The sequence below is a fragment of the Melopsittacus undulatus genome, chromosome 2 (assembly GCF_012275295.1).
Source record: "Melopsittacus undulatus isolate bMelUnd1 chromosome 2, bMelUnd1.mat.Z, whole genome shotgun sequence".
NCBI lineage: Eukaryota > Metazoa > Chordata > Aves > Psittaciformes > Psittaculidae > Melopsittacus > Melopsittacus undulatus.
The window spans coordinates 18,939,000-18,952,701 of record NC_047528.1 but is presented as its reverse complement, the minus strand read 5'-3'; the positions used below and the strand labels follow the sequence as shown (position 1 = coordinate 18,952,701).

The following is a 13,702-nucleotide window of genomic DNA, read 5'->3' as shown; positions in this document are numbered from 1 at the left end:
GCTGATGAGCTTCAAATATGTTTGAAAGAAAGGTTCAGATCTCAAAGTTACCAGAATTTCTGAAATTTCAGCAACACTGTTGGCCGGATAAAAGAGACACCCAAATTAGTCCCTCAGTTCAGCTCAACAGTTTTTTCTGCTTTGTCTTTTTGTCCAGCTGGTGGATAGAGGGCACATGAGGATCTGGGGGTTCCCTTCTCTGGGGGTTAGTGGATTTAAAAGGATGTGCAATGGATGAGTGCAATGGATATATCTGGGATATTGATGCAAAGGAACATACAGGAACATAGAAACACAAATTCATTGAAATTTAGGTTTGAATAGTGCTATCGTAAGTTTTCAGTGGCCAGCACAAACCCCTAGAGATACCAGGAAGCCTGTGAGACAGGTTTACAAGACCTGTTACATGTGTTTTTAAAGTTAACTTCTGATACATTTCTTACCTCGCATAAATGAAATAATATTTCCCTTGGCCATTTTAGCACCTTCACTGAGCCCCCCTTCCGAGACTCCCTTTCTCAAAGTCTGAAGCAGATACTTCTTGTCTGCACTGACTTGAGAACTTCCCCCCAAGCTAACACAGGCATGGTCCATAATGGACCCTCTTCACATAGTTTCAGTGTTTCCCATCTTAATCTCTGTTTATTTCTCCTCTGTTTCCCATGCTCAGCACTGTAAAGCCACCACTCTGCCTGCTCATTTGACTCATTCTTTAAGACTTACTCTTTCCATGGGGTGTACCACAAAGCTGAGGCCAGCAGGACCTGGGCCAGTGTCAGGCTATGCCTGTTGCTGCTGACAGCAGGAGCAGCCTGTGGTCACTCCCATAGTTATTTGCTACCTTATTTGACCTACATCCCTTAAGCCCATTTGTTTGCCTCGTCACCTAACTACACCTGGCCTTTGAGAGCAGGCCTACACTGCTCTCCAGAGAAGTAATTACAGCATGTACAGTCACACTGGTCTCAAAGGAGAGGCAGTGAGGCTGATGGCCTTTGTTACTTCTTCAAGGTGTCTGTGCTGTGCACTCTGTGTTGCCTCTTACCTGAGCTACATTAAAACAGTTCTAATTCTGTCTATGTCTCCAGTCCACTTGTAGAACTATTCTTAGACAATAAACCATTTGAGCAAGGATTAGCAGTTGTTATGGGTCATGACATGGGGCTGTAAGACATCGTCTCAAAAACTTTACCTCCTAATATATGAACACTGTTCAGATTGTGCATAAAATGTTGTTCTAAATATACTTTGCTGCGGTGAAAAAAGGATGACACATGATCAGAGACTTTTTTTCTAACACCTTAGGTTTACTAGGAGGAGTAGTTACAGTGTGTAAGGAAATGAACTATTTAACCTGCAATTTATAGCTAGGAAGATAAACTCACAAAATCATAGAACAGGTTGGAAAGGACCTTTAAGATTATTAAGTCCAGCCATTACCGCAGGACTGCCAAGTCCACCACTAAATCATGTCACTTAAGTGCCTTATCTATACTTTTTCTGAACATTTCAAGGGATGGTGATTCTGTCACTTTCCTGGGCAGCCTGTTCCAATGCCTGACCCCTCTTTCAGTGATATGCAGCCTGATCCTCCCATGGTGCATGCTTGAGCATGGGTAAGAACTAGCTGAATGTGTTGGCCAGTGCTACACGGCAGGACTACAGTGCTAAGCCTGTGCCGTGACAAAAGCAAGGGTGAGGGGAGCTCGCGTCCCTAGCAATGCACGGTGAGAGGTGAGGTGGCAGCACGGATGGAACTGTGAAGGCTCTAAACGCGATGACCCTTGGGTGGCCGGATGCCTTCAGCTGGGGCACCGCCTCCGCACACAGGGCTGACTCTCCTTCCCGCAGCCCTGGCTGCTGCCCGGCGGGCATCCCTTCGGAGCGGGCGGAGCGGACCCTGACTGGGGTACCCGGGGGTTCCCGCCCCGCCTCTCCCCGCCCCGCCGGGCCGGCGCTGCCCGCCCTCCGCTGCCATAGCGATGCGGGCGGCGGCGGGGACGGGCTGCGGCGGCGGCGTGCGCCGGCTCCCCCCAGGTAAGGCACTGCTCCGGCAGCGGCAGCACCGCGGGGAAGTTGCTGTAGGCTCCGCGCTGCGAGCCGAGTCCTTCATTTCATTGCATGGTACTTGTTCTCCTGCCTCTCCCGCTCCCTTTCTCAGGTGCAATTTCTCCCAAAGCCGCTCTCTCTGGGAACTTCTCTGACGAGCGCTGTGTCTCGCTCTCATTATTGTTATTTACTCTTTTATGTTTTTCCGCTTGGAAATTCGCCAGCGGTGCAAGAGCACAAGGACAGGCCCTCGAAGTTTCGGTGCCCTGCGGGCTTTTGTCCGGCCCCGGTGCCGCGGTGGCGGGGACAGGCTTGGCCCGGCTCGGCTCTGTACTGCCTTGCAGCCCGGCGGGCTCCCGCCGCGATCCCCTGAATGAGGGGGATTAAAAACAGCGCAGAGGGAAGACTGCAGGCGTCTCGCCGGAACACAAGAAAATCCTTTTATCCCAGAGGGACGGAGGCTCGCAGAACTTGTTAAAGTGCTCTCGGGGAGGAGCAGCCTTAAAACCAGTGGGTTCCGAGCTCCGCGTTTCACGTGGTGGTCGGGGTTTGCTGTGCGGGGTCTGCTGTACCTCGGTTCACTTGATACAGCCTTGCCGCGGCGGAAGCCCGGGCAGGTTAGCGCACCTCTTTTGGGGGCTCTGCCGCCGGTCCCCAGCTTTCCGGGGACCACCCACCACCCCCCGCTGTCCCTCGGAGCCCCTGCAGCCACTTGAATGGAAAGAGACAAAGAAGGGCCAGGGCTGCCTCTCTCCATCAAGCAGAGCTGTGCGTTTTCCTCGTTTCGGGGTGGGGAGACATCCCACGTCTCCTTCCCCCGGCAGTGGCAGGTTTGTGAGGATCCCACTGGCACTTGCAGAGAGAACCTTCATTTTTAAGACGGTGCATCTTTGGACTGAGCATCCCTGTGTGTTGGACTGCGTGGTTTCCGTGTGTTGGGCAGCATAAGGATGAAAACACCTGCCTGCCTGGCAGAGACTCTTGGCCAGGGCAGAGGTCACATGGCTGGTGGTCCCCACACACCGGAATGTGATTTGGGCTGCTGGATCTCCCAGGCTCAGCCTCAGGGGGAGATCCCTTATGAAGCATGCCCCAGTCACAGAGACTGGTCAATTCCAAATTTGTTTTCATTGTGCTGTCATGACAGCATAGCCTGGCTTCTGGCTTTATGTATTTCTGAATCTTATCCTCTTTGGCTGGGAGAAACACTTTCTGTGCACTTGATGTAACTTTTAGGTTTACCTGCTAGGGCACAGACAAGACAGTTGAGCATCACACAGCCTTCTGACAGCAGCAAGTGTAGGAAAAATACTTAGGTTTTCCTCTTCTTTGCCTGCTGTTTGAGGATTAGGTGGCACTTGATGGTCATGCTCAGTTCTTCGGGTGAAAACTCGTGTGTCTTGGGGCTCGGTGCAGAGCGCAACGAGGGGGGAGACTGGATTGCTGTCATTGGGGGTTTCTCTATCTTAAGTGTCTGTGAATTGCATTTAGTGTTGTAAGGTAGGTGTGGTAGTCATGCTGAATTTATTAGCTTATTAAGCATTATTGAGGACAAGTACATATTGAAATTATTCCGGTGTCTTCAATTGCTAATGAATGCAATAATACTTTGCGGGTGTTATGAATGCCTTCTCTCCACTGCAACACACCTTTGTTCAGTGAGAAAGAACTCCTTTATTTCCTGTGTGCCTTTATTTCCTACAATAGGGCTCAAACTTCTTTTAGTTGGGGACTTTGTAAGGAGATTTCTCTAATGGTTGCTTTTGTTTTCCTGGTGCAGGCAGTGCAGCCTGAGGGGCTAAGCTCACCCAGCCGATGGGAAAGCAAGACAAACCAAGGTGCAGCAGATGAAGGAGAGGCAGCAAGGTCAGCTGGTGGAGACAGCAGTGTCGTTGCTTTGAGCTACCCCAGCCTCCATCTCCATGCGTACAGCGTCGAGAGCATGACAACATTTCCAAATGGCTGTGGAAATGGCACCACTGTTACTTGTATAGTTATGGAGAATAAAGAGCCCCATAACCAAACTGCTTGTGTCAGTCATAATGGGGGGTACAGCACCAGCAACAGTCATGAGGAGGAAATTCAAGAGGATAAACTCAGTCCTTCCAAAATCATGCGCTTTTTCACCACCCCTCGGAAACGGGCCAACTCCAGTTCTGACAGGCCTCGCTCTCTGGTTTTGATGGGCAACACAGCCACATGGAATGCTTTGTCTTCCATCAGAAAAATGGGATCTTTCAAGAAGCTGAAATCTTCAGTTCTCCAAGGAATTCAAACAAGGGAATGCTCAGACATCTTAAATGAGAATGGCATTGGCAAACAGGGTTCTAACGGGACAGTGGTGCGAGTTCAGACTAACAGGTACTCCTATTCGGGGCCTCTACAGGATTTCCAGAGCGAGGTGTATGGTTTAGGTTCTGACTGCTCTGATGCGGAGGAGTGTGATGAGTCTTTCCTGAGGAACACTCACCGCTCACGCAGCATTCGGCGGGCTTATGGTGCTGGCCGCATAAACTTGCTAGACACGGATAAAGCTCAGAGTCATCACAACTGTACAAGGCCTATGTCACCTGTCGTTGCAGAGCCAAAGATCTGTGAAATCTTGGTGAAAGACGCTGAAAACAACAGGATCATTTATAGGAGAAGCAAAAGTTCAGATAACTTGAACTTCCTGAAAAAAAGCTCATTCAAAAGGAAGTCCACCTCAAATCTTACCGACCTCAAGGTACCAAATGACAAACAGATGCCAACCAGGACTGTGAGTGACACTTCTGCTGACTTGGACAAAATCGGTGGGAACCCTGAGAGGAGATCCAAGCGGTGGAAGAGCCCTATCAGGGCAAAGGATTTTGACCGAGTTTTGAAATTGGTCAGTAATGTTACAGATGTTGCATGGAAGAAGGATGGCCCTAAGAGCATGGCTCCTTCTCCCACAGAGCAGTCCCAGAGAACAAGGTCAAACAGCAGACTGCATGATGACTACTCCCGCAGGGTTTCCAGCAGCACGGATCATGACAGAAAAAGATGCACCTCCCCGGTATCTAGTCCAGACACTTCCTTGCCAGGAACACCTTGTCTGCAAAGCCCTGCAGTTGCTCAGGATAAAAAGGTTGAAATGAATATAGCTGTTTCTGAAGACAAAAGCCTTGGAACGTCATCAGGTATCCCAGATTCCAACAGCTTATCACCCACGCTGAATGACATTAGTCCATTTCCCAATGAAGTGTTCTATTCAGACTTGAATGAACCAAAAGCTACCCAGCAGTTTACATATGAAGCTGAAAACACTCATGTTCCGGTCAGGCCAACTACTCCAAAGCCTCAAAGTCCTACTGCAGAGAAGGTCAAGTGCAATATGAATTTACAGTGTCCAAACCATCACAGCACGTTGTCACTGAGCTCATCGGAGAGCGAGGAGAGAGTTGAAGTACCTCGGCTGAAGCTGGGCAGGAACCCTGTTTGCTTCCAGGACTCAGTGCAAACTGTGTACTATGATGATGGAAATGAAGACAGTGGCATAAGCAGCCACTCTCAGCTGAGCCTCAATTTAACCTCTGGTGCTGAAGAGAAAAAGGAAGAGGTAAGAAAGAATGCAAAATCCTTTAGAAGCTGTATATGTATCTATCAGGTTTTGTCTTTATTAATGCAAAACAATGCAAACAATGCAATATAACCTGACTACTAATACCTATTGCAGGTTGTTATTGCTAAAATATGCTGACAGCAATTATTTCCTTTAATATATTCTCTTTGGATGCTAACGTCAAATTATTTTTTCTTTGTGCATTAATATCAAAGACAGTTTTGGCAGCAAAGCCATTCCTGTTTGTTTTCAAGGGCAGCTTATTGCACCCTGCAGATACATCACCTTGTCATGTGGTCTTGTTGGATTTTACCAGCCTGAGCAGAGTCTGGCTGTTTCCTTCCAAGCTGAAAGGTCTCTGAAGTGTCCAAATGTTTTGAATTAGCATTGATTCAGTGCAAATAATTGGTTATGGAAGTCTTGAAGAAATGGTAATATTTGTAGAGCATTGTGGCATGAAACATATAGTAAGAGGTTTAAGCATGGAGGTGTATCCACTGTTTTCATTGGGCAGTGTTGGCTATGCTGAGTGTGAGCTGTTTGGTTATTTATTTGCCTGTAAGTTTCAAATGGCAATACTTTAGATGCTGGGCAGAGTGTGTTGCTGCTAATGTTTTGGTGAAGATACCAGCATTTCACTGCACCTAGTGCATCGTTTCATAGTCTCAGTAGATGGGCAGGAAGAGTTTGCAGCTTTTCTGATGTAAGGTCATGTAATAACCTTACCTAAAGCACAGTGTGAGCTAGCATTAGAGCAGTTGCAATGGTTTGGCAGTGTTGGTGGAGAGCTATCAGATGTATCCTGCACCCTTCTGAAACGGTGCAGTCACTGAGCCCCAGTGATGTGCAGTAATGTGGGTTTTGGGATGAGGCAGTAGAGATGTTTGCTACTCACTAGGAAAAATGCGCTGGGGCAAAAATCCCTCTGGATCTGTATGAGTATGGAAACCATTCACAGAATAAAGCTGGCATCTTTTAGGTCACCTCAGTTTGACTAAAAGTATCTGATACCTTAGGAATGGGGTAGACAAAGGCAATTGTTGCAGCTGTACAAACTTCAGTATTTCATGCTGTAAAGTCTTACAATGTCTGTGAAACTGTCTGACTTTTAAAAGCTTCTCATGGTTTTTGCAGACTAACTGTAAATGGTTACAGAGCTCATAAATTCTGCCCTATTGGAGAAAAGTGAGTTTGTTTACTGCAGTGCTTGCAGCTAAGGTAAGATTGGAAAAATAAACCCAGCGTGTATAAATGTTAGGGCTTTGAGGTTATTCCTCTTCTGGAGTCCCAGAATTGCCCCAGCCTTCCATTTCTTCCAACACTCACTTAAGAGTGTGTGCAAGGAGATGCTTTCACACCACTGGAAGATGTGAGAGCACCAATGTGGATGTGTATATTTCTCAGGAACAAAATGGGAGGTAAGAATTAATGCTACTCATCTACCATCTAGTGGTGATCTGCGATCATGACTCAAGGGAAATTCAGCTGGTCCCTCCCCTTGGCTTCAACAAACCAGTACACTTTTTAAATGAATGTGTACACTGGGTGGATAAAAGTTACTGCAGTTCTAGATTTAACACCACATTGTGTTATTATCTAACATGCAATTTAAACTTCTCTTTATATTATAATGTATTTTAGGTTAATTGTGAGTGCCTTCTAGTGCTCACTTCTGTTGTCTAAAACACGGGAGTGTGCACTGATGGCAGTCTGAGTGGTGAACAGGAGCTGGTAGGGGATGGAGCCCTGCAGGAGATGAAGGAAACGGTGGCCAGGGGGTGGACTCCTTGGCTGTTGGGGCAGCAGTGAGGGGCGGTAGCTCCATCCCTCTGCTGTGAGCAGCGCATGGAAGTGCTCTGCTGTGAGCAGTCCATTCCCTGTGTATGGAAGAACAACTGCAGCCACCCAAATGGTGCAGCTGCATCCAGATGTCTCTTCAGATCCAAAACTCTGAAGTTTTGGGGGTGTTAGCTGTGAATTGGAAGCAGGAGCTGTGCGGGACAAGGTTTACTTCTGTCTTATTATGCAAGAGATGTGAATTCTGTCCTCTTTTTTCCCACTCCTGTTCCTCATCCTATACACAACTCTAAAGCTGTGGCACTCAGAGTGACTAAAAACAGGAAGAATGTTTCTCCCTGCCATTTCTTTGGGAGGCTGCTTGTTTCTTCTCCTTTACAGCGTGCTTCCTTCAGTGTGGAGGTACTTGATATCAATGACACTTATGCCAGGTTATTTTTTATGTGGAGTTTATGCAGCCTGCAGGCACTATATGAACACCACATACTCACACAGTGAGGTCACTGGGGTTTGAACTTTTGAGTACAATTCATTTTCAATTCTATCTTATGCCTCCACGTTACAGCACTGTACCCAGCAAGTTGCTCCTTTGACAGTTAAGTGTTTGGTTCATTCTGAACAAGCATTTGGGATGCCATGCTGAGTCATTTGTATCACAGATTTTAAAGACTTTGTCTGAACCTTAAATACACTGTGCTGACAGACAAATCTGCACTGTTTCCATGTTTCATGCATCTTCTTTTCTGTATGGTTTTCCTATAAAAACCAGTACATATTCCTGTACAGCCACTAAAATCTCTGTGGCTTGCAGACATGTCTCAGTACAAAGCTTACAATGTGCTAAGTGGTCAGGCTCAAATGTGTTCTTTCAGGACTGGCTGCTGTAGCTGGAAGCAAATCTAGTTTATTCCTTTACCCACTCATCTAGTACACTAGTTGGCAAATGAAGCCTGTGGAACTTGGCCCACCCCTACACTTTCCCAAATGTGGAAACTAAACATTTCTATCTTGTGTTCCCCGATGCTGCAGTGATGACTTTGCAGTATGCACACACAGATGTCTATCACTTTACCTGAAGCAATGTTTTGGGGATTTTTTTTTGCTATGTGATTCAGTCTGGAGATCCTGTCACTTTGTCACTTTGTTGGTTTCACCAGAAGGCAAGACTTGGACTGGAGCAGGGGTGGTGTTTGGCCTTGTCGGTTGTTGATCCTGCCAGAGGTGGCTTCCCAGGGAAGAGCTAATGAAGTGTAGCCTGGACCCATGCCTCAGCACTTCTTAAGCTGCAGAGGCGTGAGTCACCAAAGCTCATCTGTGACAGCCCATGCTTTTCCAGTCTCTACTTTATGCCACTGTCACATTCAATATGTTGCTTTTAAATACATCAGGAAATGATTAAGTACAAGTTTGTATTTGGCCTGTTTCGCATGGTCTTTACTTCCCTGAAGAGCCTCATGTCACTGTAAATAATGAAAGCTTAAACTCTTTGCTTTGGACTGGCATGTGTCAGCCACTAAGGCTGCCTGAACAAAACACTACTGAATTTGTTGCAAAAAAGACAAGTCAAGCTGTTTGACATTTCACCTAGTCTTTCACAAGCTCTTGGAGCAGCTGCTAAGTTGCCTTGCTGACATCTGGCTTTCTAGTACACCAGACTTTGTTGTTACTTAAATATCTTATCTGCATGACTATAAGTGAATGATAAATTACAGTGAAGAGGTAACTCTGGTGTAATTAAGGTTGAGTCACATTTTGTTTGCAGACTGTATTTTAAGCTCTTTAAGACCTGTCTGTTGACTCATTTATATTTGTGCTATGTGAAAGCTGGTGGTCCCAACTAATCCACATCACGCAGTCTACCAGCTGCTGGCAGAGTTGAGCTGGGTTGTCCCATATAAGTCTCTGGATATTGAGCACCTATAACTTAACCTGGGGGCCAGCTTATGGAGAAGAGGAAGAAGAGCTGTACTGATGGGAATATGGAGAGGATTCAGCTCTGCCCTCCCTGTTCGTCCTCCCTGTTTCTTGCTTCAGAAAGTGTCCTTACAGTGAAGGAACAGAGGGTGGTGGCTGGATGTGGTCGTGCTCAATACCCACAGAGAGCATGCAGCAGCCAGGAGCTGAGAATGAGCATCCTTAGTACCTACCACAAGCTCTGAAGTGCTGTGGGGCTGGGCATGAGCACACCTGCTGGGAGCAAGCTGGTTTCAGCTCTCCAATTCTTCTCTTTGGATTTATTCACCTCTGGTTCATCCACATGCAATTTGGAGGGTGGCTTAATCTGTATAACTGAAAATGTACTAAACAGCAAAGGATAATTAGGTAAAGTAAATAAGAGGAGAGCTTCTTAAATTGGGTTTACTCCTATGCAGCTTATAATTTGCAGCAAGCGCTCAGCACTCTGGTTCTACTGGAACAGAGCAGCAGAGTACAGTAACAGGCTTTCAACAGCATCTCTGATAGTAAACTGGGGTTTCATTTAACCAGAGTGACACTGGATTTACACTGGACTCTCTGAGCTGCTCTGCACAAGTCAAGATACATTTACAGAAGGTCTCCACAGTTGCTGAAAAACAAAGTTCCAGGAGCACTTGCCCAGAGCTAAACCAGAAACCACTGCGCAGTGCTGCAAACCCAAGCTGCAGAACTGATCTCTGAAATGATGCAGAAGGGATCCCCCAAAGGACACAAATATCTTCCTGTCTCAGCAAAAAACTCTTCCAACTCACTGCAGCAGAGCTTTCTGCTGTTCAGTACATCCTGTAAGCATTTGTTGCTGTATCCTCTATTAGGAGGAAGAAAAACCAAAGCCGTAGTGTCAGTGATCTGAATTCTGCATCAGGTTAAGTAATGGGCCAAGTAACTCTGCAGTGCTGGATAAAATTGGCCATTCCTGAAAACCATAGAGTAAAAGAGGAGTTACTGTCATCCATACAAAATGGTCTGCAGATGCTGTAAGGGGGAGCTCAGATAGACTCCCACTGCTGTTAGCTGAGGGCAAGCTGCTCCCTTTCCTTACTGCATTTGTGCTCCTCTGCCTTTCCAGAGTGACTGATACTTGACTCTGCTGTAACTCTCCTCTGACACCTCAGTAATACCCAGGTGTCACTTACCCTGGGATCAGGTAATAGTACCCGAGAGAGTGGAACAGTACTTCTGGCCATGTAATTTGGTTTTTACATTGAGCACGGTGTTGAGCTGTTAGCACTGAAAAACCATCTCAATGATAGGATGTTGCAATGTCCAAATTGAGCAGAAGCAGCTGCAGTTTCCTCTGAGCCGCCTGTGTTTCCCCTTTCTGGCATCCGGAGGCAGCTGTGCTGCTTGTGGTACCAGGATGCTGAGTGGAATGCCATGGGAGGCTGGGAGACCAGCTGCATGCTGGAGGTGACCAAGCACACCAGTCTTGACTCTTCCTACTCCAAGATCAACCACAGCAGCCTCTCCCTTACTGCATGTTCTAGGAAGTAATAGTTTGCAGAAGTACAGCTGCCTGAGGCAGTTCCACCCCATGCAAGCTTCAGTTTGTGACTGCTGCTAGGACATGACAGTGGCTGGGCTTGGGCAGAGACAATGAGGTTTTGCTCCGGAAGGGTGAAGAGAGGGGGGAACCAGAGGACCTCCGCATGCAGAGACATTGAGGAGATACAAAGGCCTATGGCTTTTTGTTTTGCTTTGTTAGCATAAAGTTGCACTTTCAACCTGTGGTTATCATCTGGCTTTTGAGGTTCGCCAGCGGATATTACAAAGATAGCCTGGGAAAAGTTGCTTGTTTTGCCAAATAAAAGGAAACTGGATTTTTTTTAGACCTGTTACTTGATCTGGGATGTTCTGAGTCAATTTAGAAATTCCTCACAGGCTTGTTTAGGGATTATCAATGCTTATACATTTCCTAAAAAGATGTGAGAGCATGCATACTCCTTTACTATACACTAAAGGCTTGCTGTTCTAGTTCAGTAGTGAAGTGAACAGGGACAGCACTAGAGCATCGCCCGGCCATCCCCAAGTACCGGTCATGGGAAAACTAGTGGGAACAGTCTCCTGGTTTTAGTAGGCTTGCATTTTTTATATGACTGATGAGATTATTTCTGCAAAGCAAATACATTTCCCTGCAAACTCCCATATGTCAGTTGGAAATATGTTAACTGATTTACTTTTGGAAATGAGTTAGAGGAGAGGATGAAGGAAATCCTTGAGGCTGAAGAACAGATTTGATAGTCATGAGATCCGCTTGTCATTTCCAGTTCAGCCTTATGCTTCCTCTGTGATTTAACATGACTTAACTGCTTTGTGTCTGCTCCTTATCTGTGCACTGTGGATATTATGAAGGTGAACTGGCTAATCATGGCAAAAAGCATTATGCTTGTTGATTATGATAAGCAGGCTTTCAAGGATAAGGTTAAATGAAGCAAACCTGCATTAAAAATGCTTTAGAAAAAGTATGGCTAAATTTCATTTAGGTTTTTATCTATATAGCCTGATCTTTTAATGTGGTTTTATAGGTATAATCTGTTAGAACACCACAATTGCTTTGGTGTCAACAAATCGTAAGAATAGAATTATATATCTTTGTCCAATTTCTAAAACTTTCAGAATGAGTGTGTGTTACCAGAGTAGTTTGTGTTGTTAATGGGGATTGATTTTACCCTATGACAAGGCACAGTAATGTAATTTTACTTTATTACAATGTGTAGCATTTCCCACACAATTTCTAGGAGCTCATATTACTACAGTGCAGTGGTATTCCTTTGGGAGTCCCCCTCTGAAGCAGTGTTCTGCAAATGTTTAAACTGTAGGTCTGCCCAGTTTTGGGTGAGGGGAAGAAAAGGCAGATTATCCTGCTATAATATTTATAACATGCAGGCAGCTAAAACATATGTCGTATTACTTTGATTTCTTCTGCTTTGCTTGTTTGTACGCGTGTAAATGTGTGTTTTTAAACTGTTTTTTTGCAGTTCTTTCACAGATCATTTTCTGTCTTGCAGACCACTGATTGACTAGCGCTATGTATTCTAGGGACAGATAATTAATGCATTTATTTCGGGTCTTCTCAATGTATAATTAAAATGAAAAGTTGCTAGTGGCAGAGAGGGCAGAGGGATGTAAAAAGAGAGAAGTTAGTGCAATCTGATTTAATTAAAAAGCAATAGGTAAGTGAATTGGACTGCTTTAATAATTTTGGTTATTATTCTGACTGAATGAATGCTTTCGTCTACAGTAAAAGCAATCACTTCCAGGGTAACTTTTGCTGTGATGGTATTGTTAGGAATTGTCAGCCTGTTGGATCAATAGGGAATCACCAGGCTCTCATAACACTGTAGGACCTTTTTAGAAAATCCAGAAAGAAAGCAATTAATGTGTTTTCTCCAGGAGGCTGTATTGTCTTTGGAGTCCCCTAATCTCTGTGTCTGTCATAACAGTCTGCAAACAAAAATATTGATCATGTCCATGAAACATAAACCAAGCTTTTGACCTTAGTTAGTAGTGATGATAAATGAGCTTCAACTAATGCTTCCCCATGTCTATTTAGCAACAAGAAAAAGTGCAAAGGTTGTCTTCTATCATGTACCTGGGTGGAGACATGTTGTCTGGACTTTTACTCTGTTAAGTGAAGGTGATAAAATAACTTATAACCACTAGGTCATGATCACTTGGTCCTTTACATTTTTGGTTGCCTGTATGAACTGAAAAGTCAATCCTAGTATTACTGATTGAGTTCCTAGCATTTGGCAGTTACTGTGTCCTATATTTAGCTATTTAGTAGTCACCAATTATAATATTGGCATATAGTTGACATTGCTAGCATAAGAAGTTTGTACATATCTATATAGACCCCTAAATGTACACACACATCTGTACTTGTGATCAAAATACAGAGATACTTATAGCACAAATACTGTGAAGCTTTTAAGCCTTGTCATTTGCAAAAGAACATGACTGATTATCCATCACATCCTTTGTCAGAGAATTGTAGTAATTGTGTTCTGAAACTTCCCAGCCTATGCAGGTTTTCCTTGTAATTTATTCTCAGCCAGAATTATCATCTGTTTAATTTCTCATATATCTCATTATCATCTGTTTAATTTCTTTTTATAAATTGCACCTGGAAATGAGTTAATTAATTAATTAATCTCTCGTAAAGACATTATTAGATTTTTATTATCGCCTTTCTCTGGATTAGAGGAAGGCAGGTGTAATGAGCAAGGCAGAATTTCAGCCAGGAAGCTCAAAATTACAGAGATACCAAAACAAGAAGCATTGCAACTTACTGTG

At 44.9% G+C, this 13,702-nt stretch overlaps 1 protein-coding gene across 1 annotated transcript in view; it reads left to right on the top strand.

Moving 5' to 3' along the window:
- The first annotated feature begins 2,001 nt into the window (after positions 1-2,001).
- The window catches only part of SPATA13 (spermatogenesis associated 13), a 46,270-nt gene continuing 34,569 nt past the window's right edge, over positions 2,002-13,702 (top strand). Inside the window, exons 1-2 of the mRNA XM_034074536.1 lie at positions 2,002-2,037; positions 3,830-5,629. Coding sequence (XP_033930427.1) covers positions 3,992-5,629 — 1,638 coding nt within the window. The 5' untranslated portion in view covers positions 2,002-2,037; positions 3,830-3,991. The remainder of the gene's footprint in view (positions 2,038-3,829; positions 5,630-13,702) is intronic.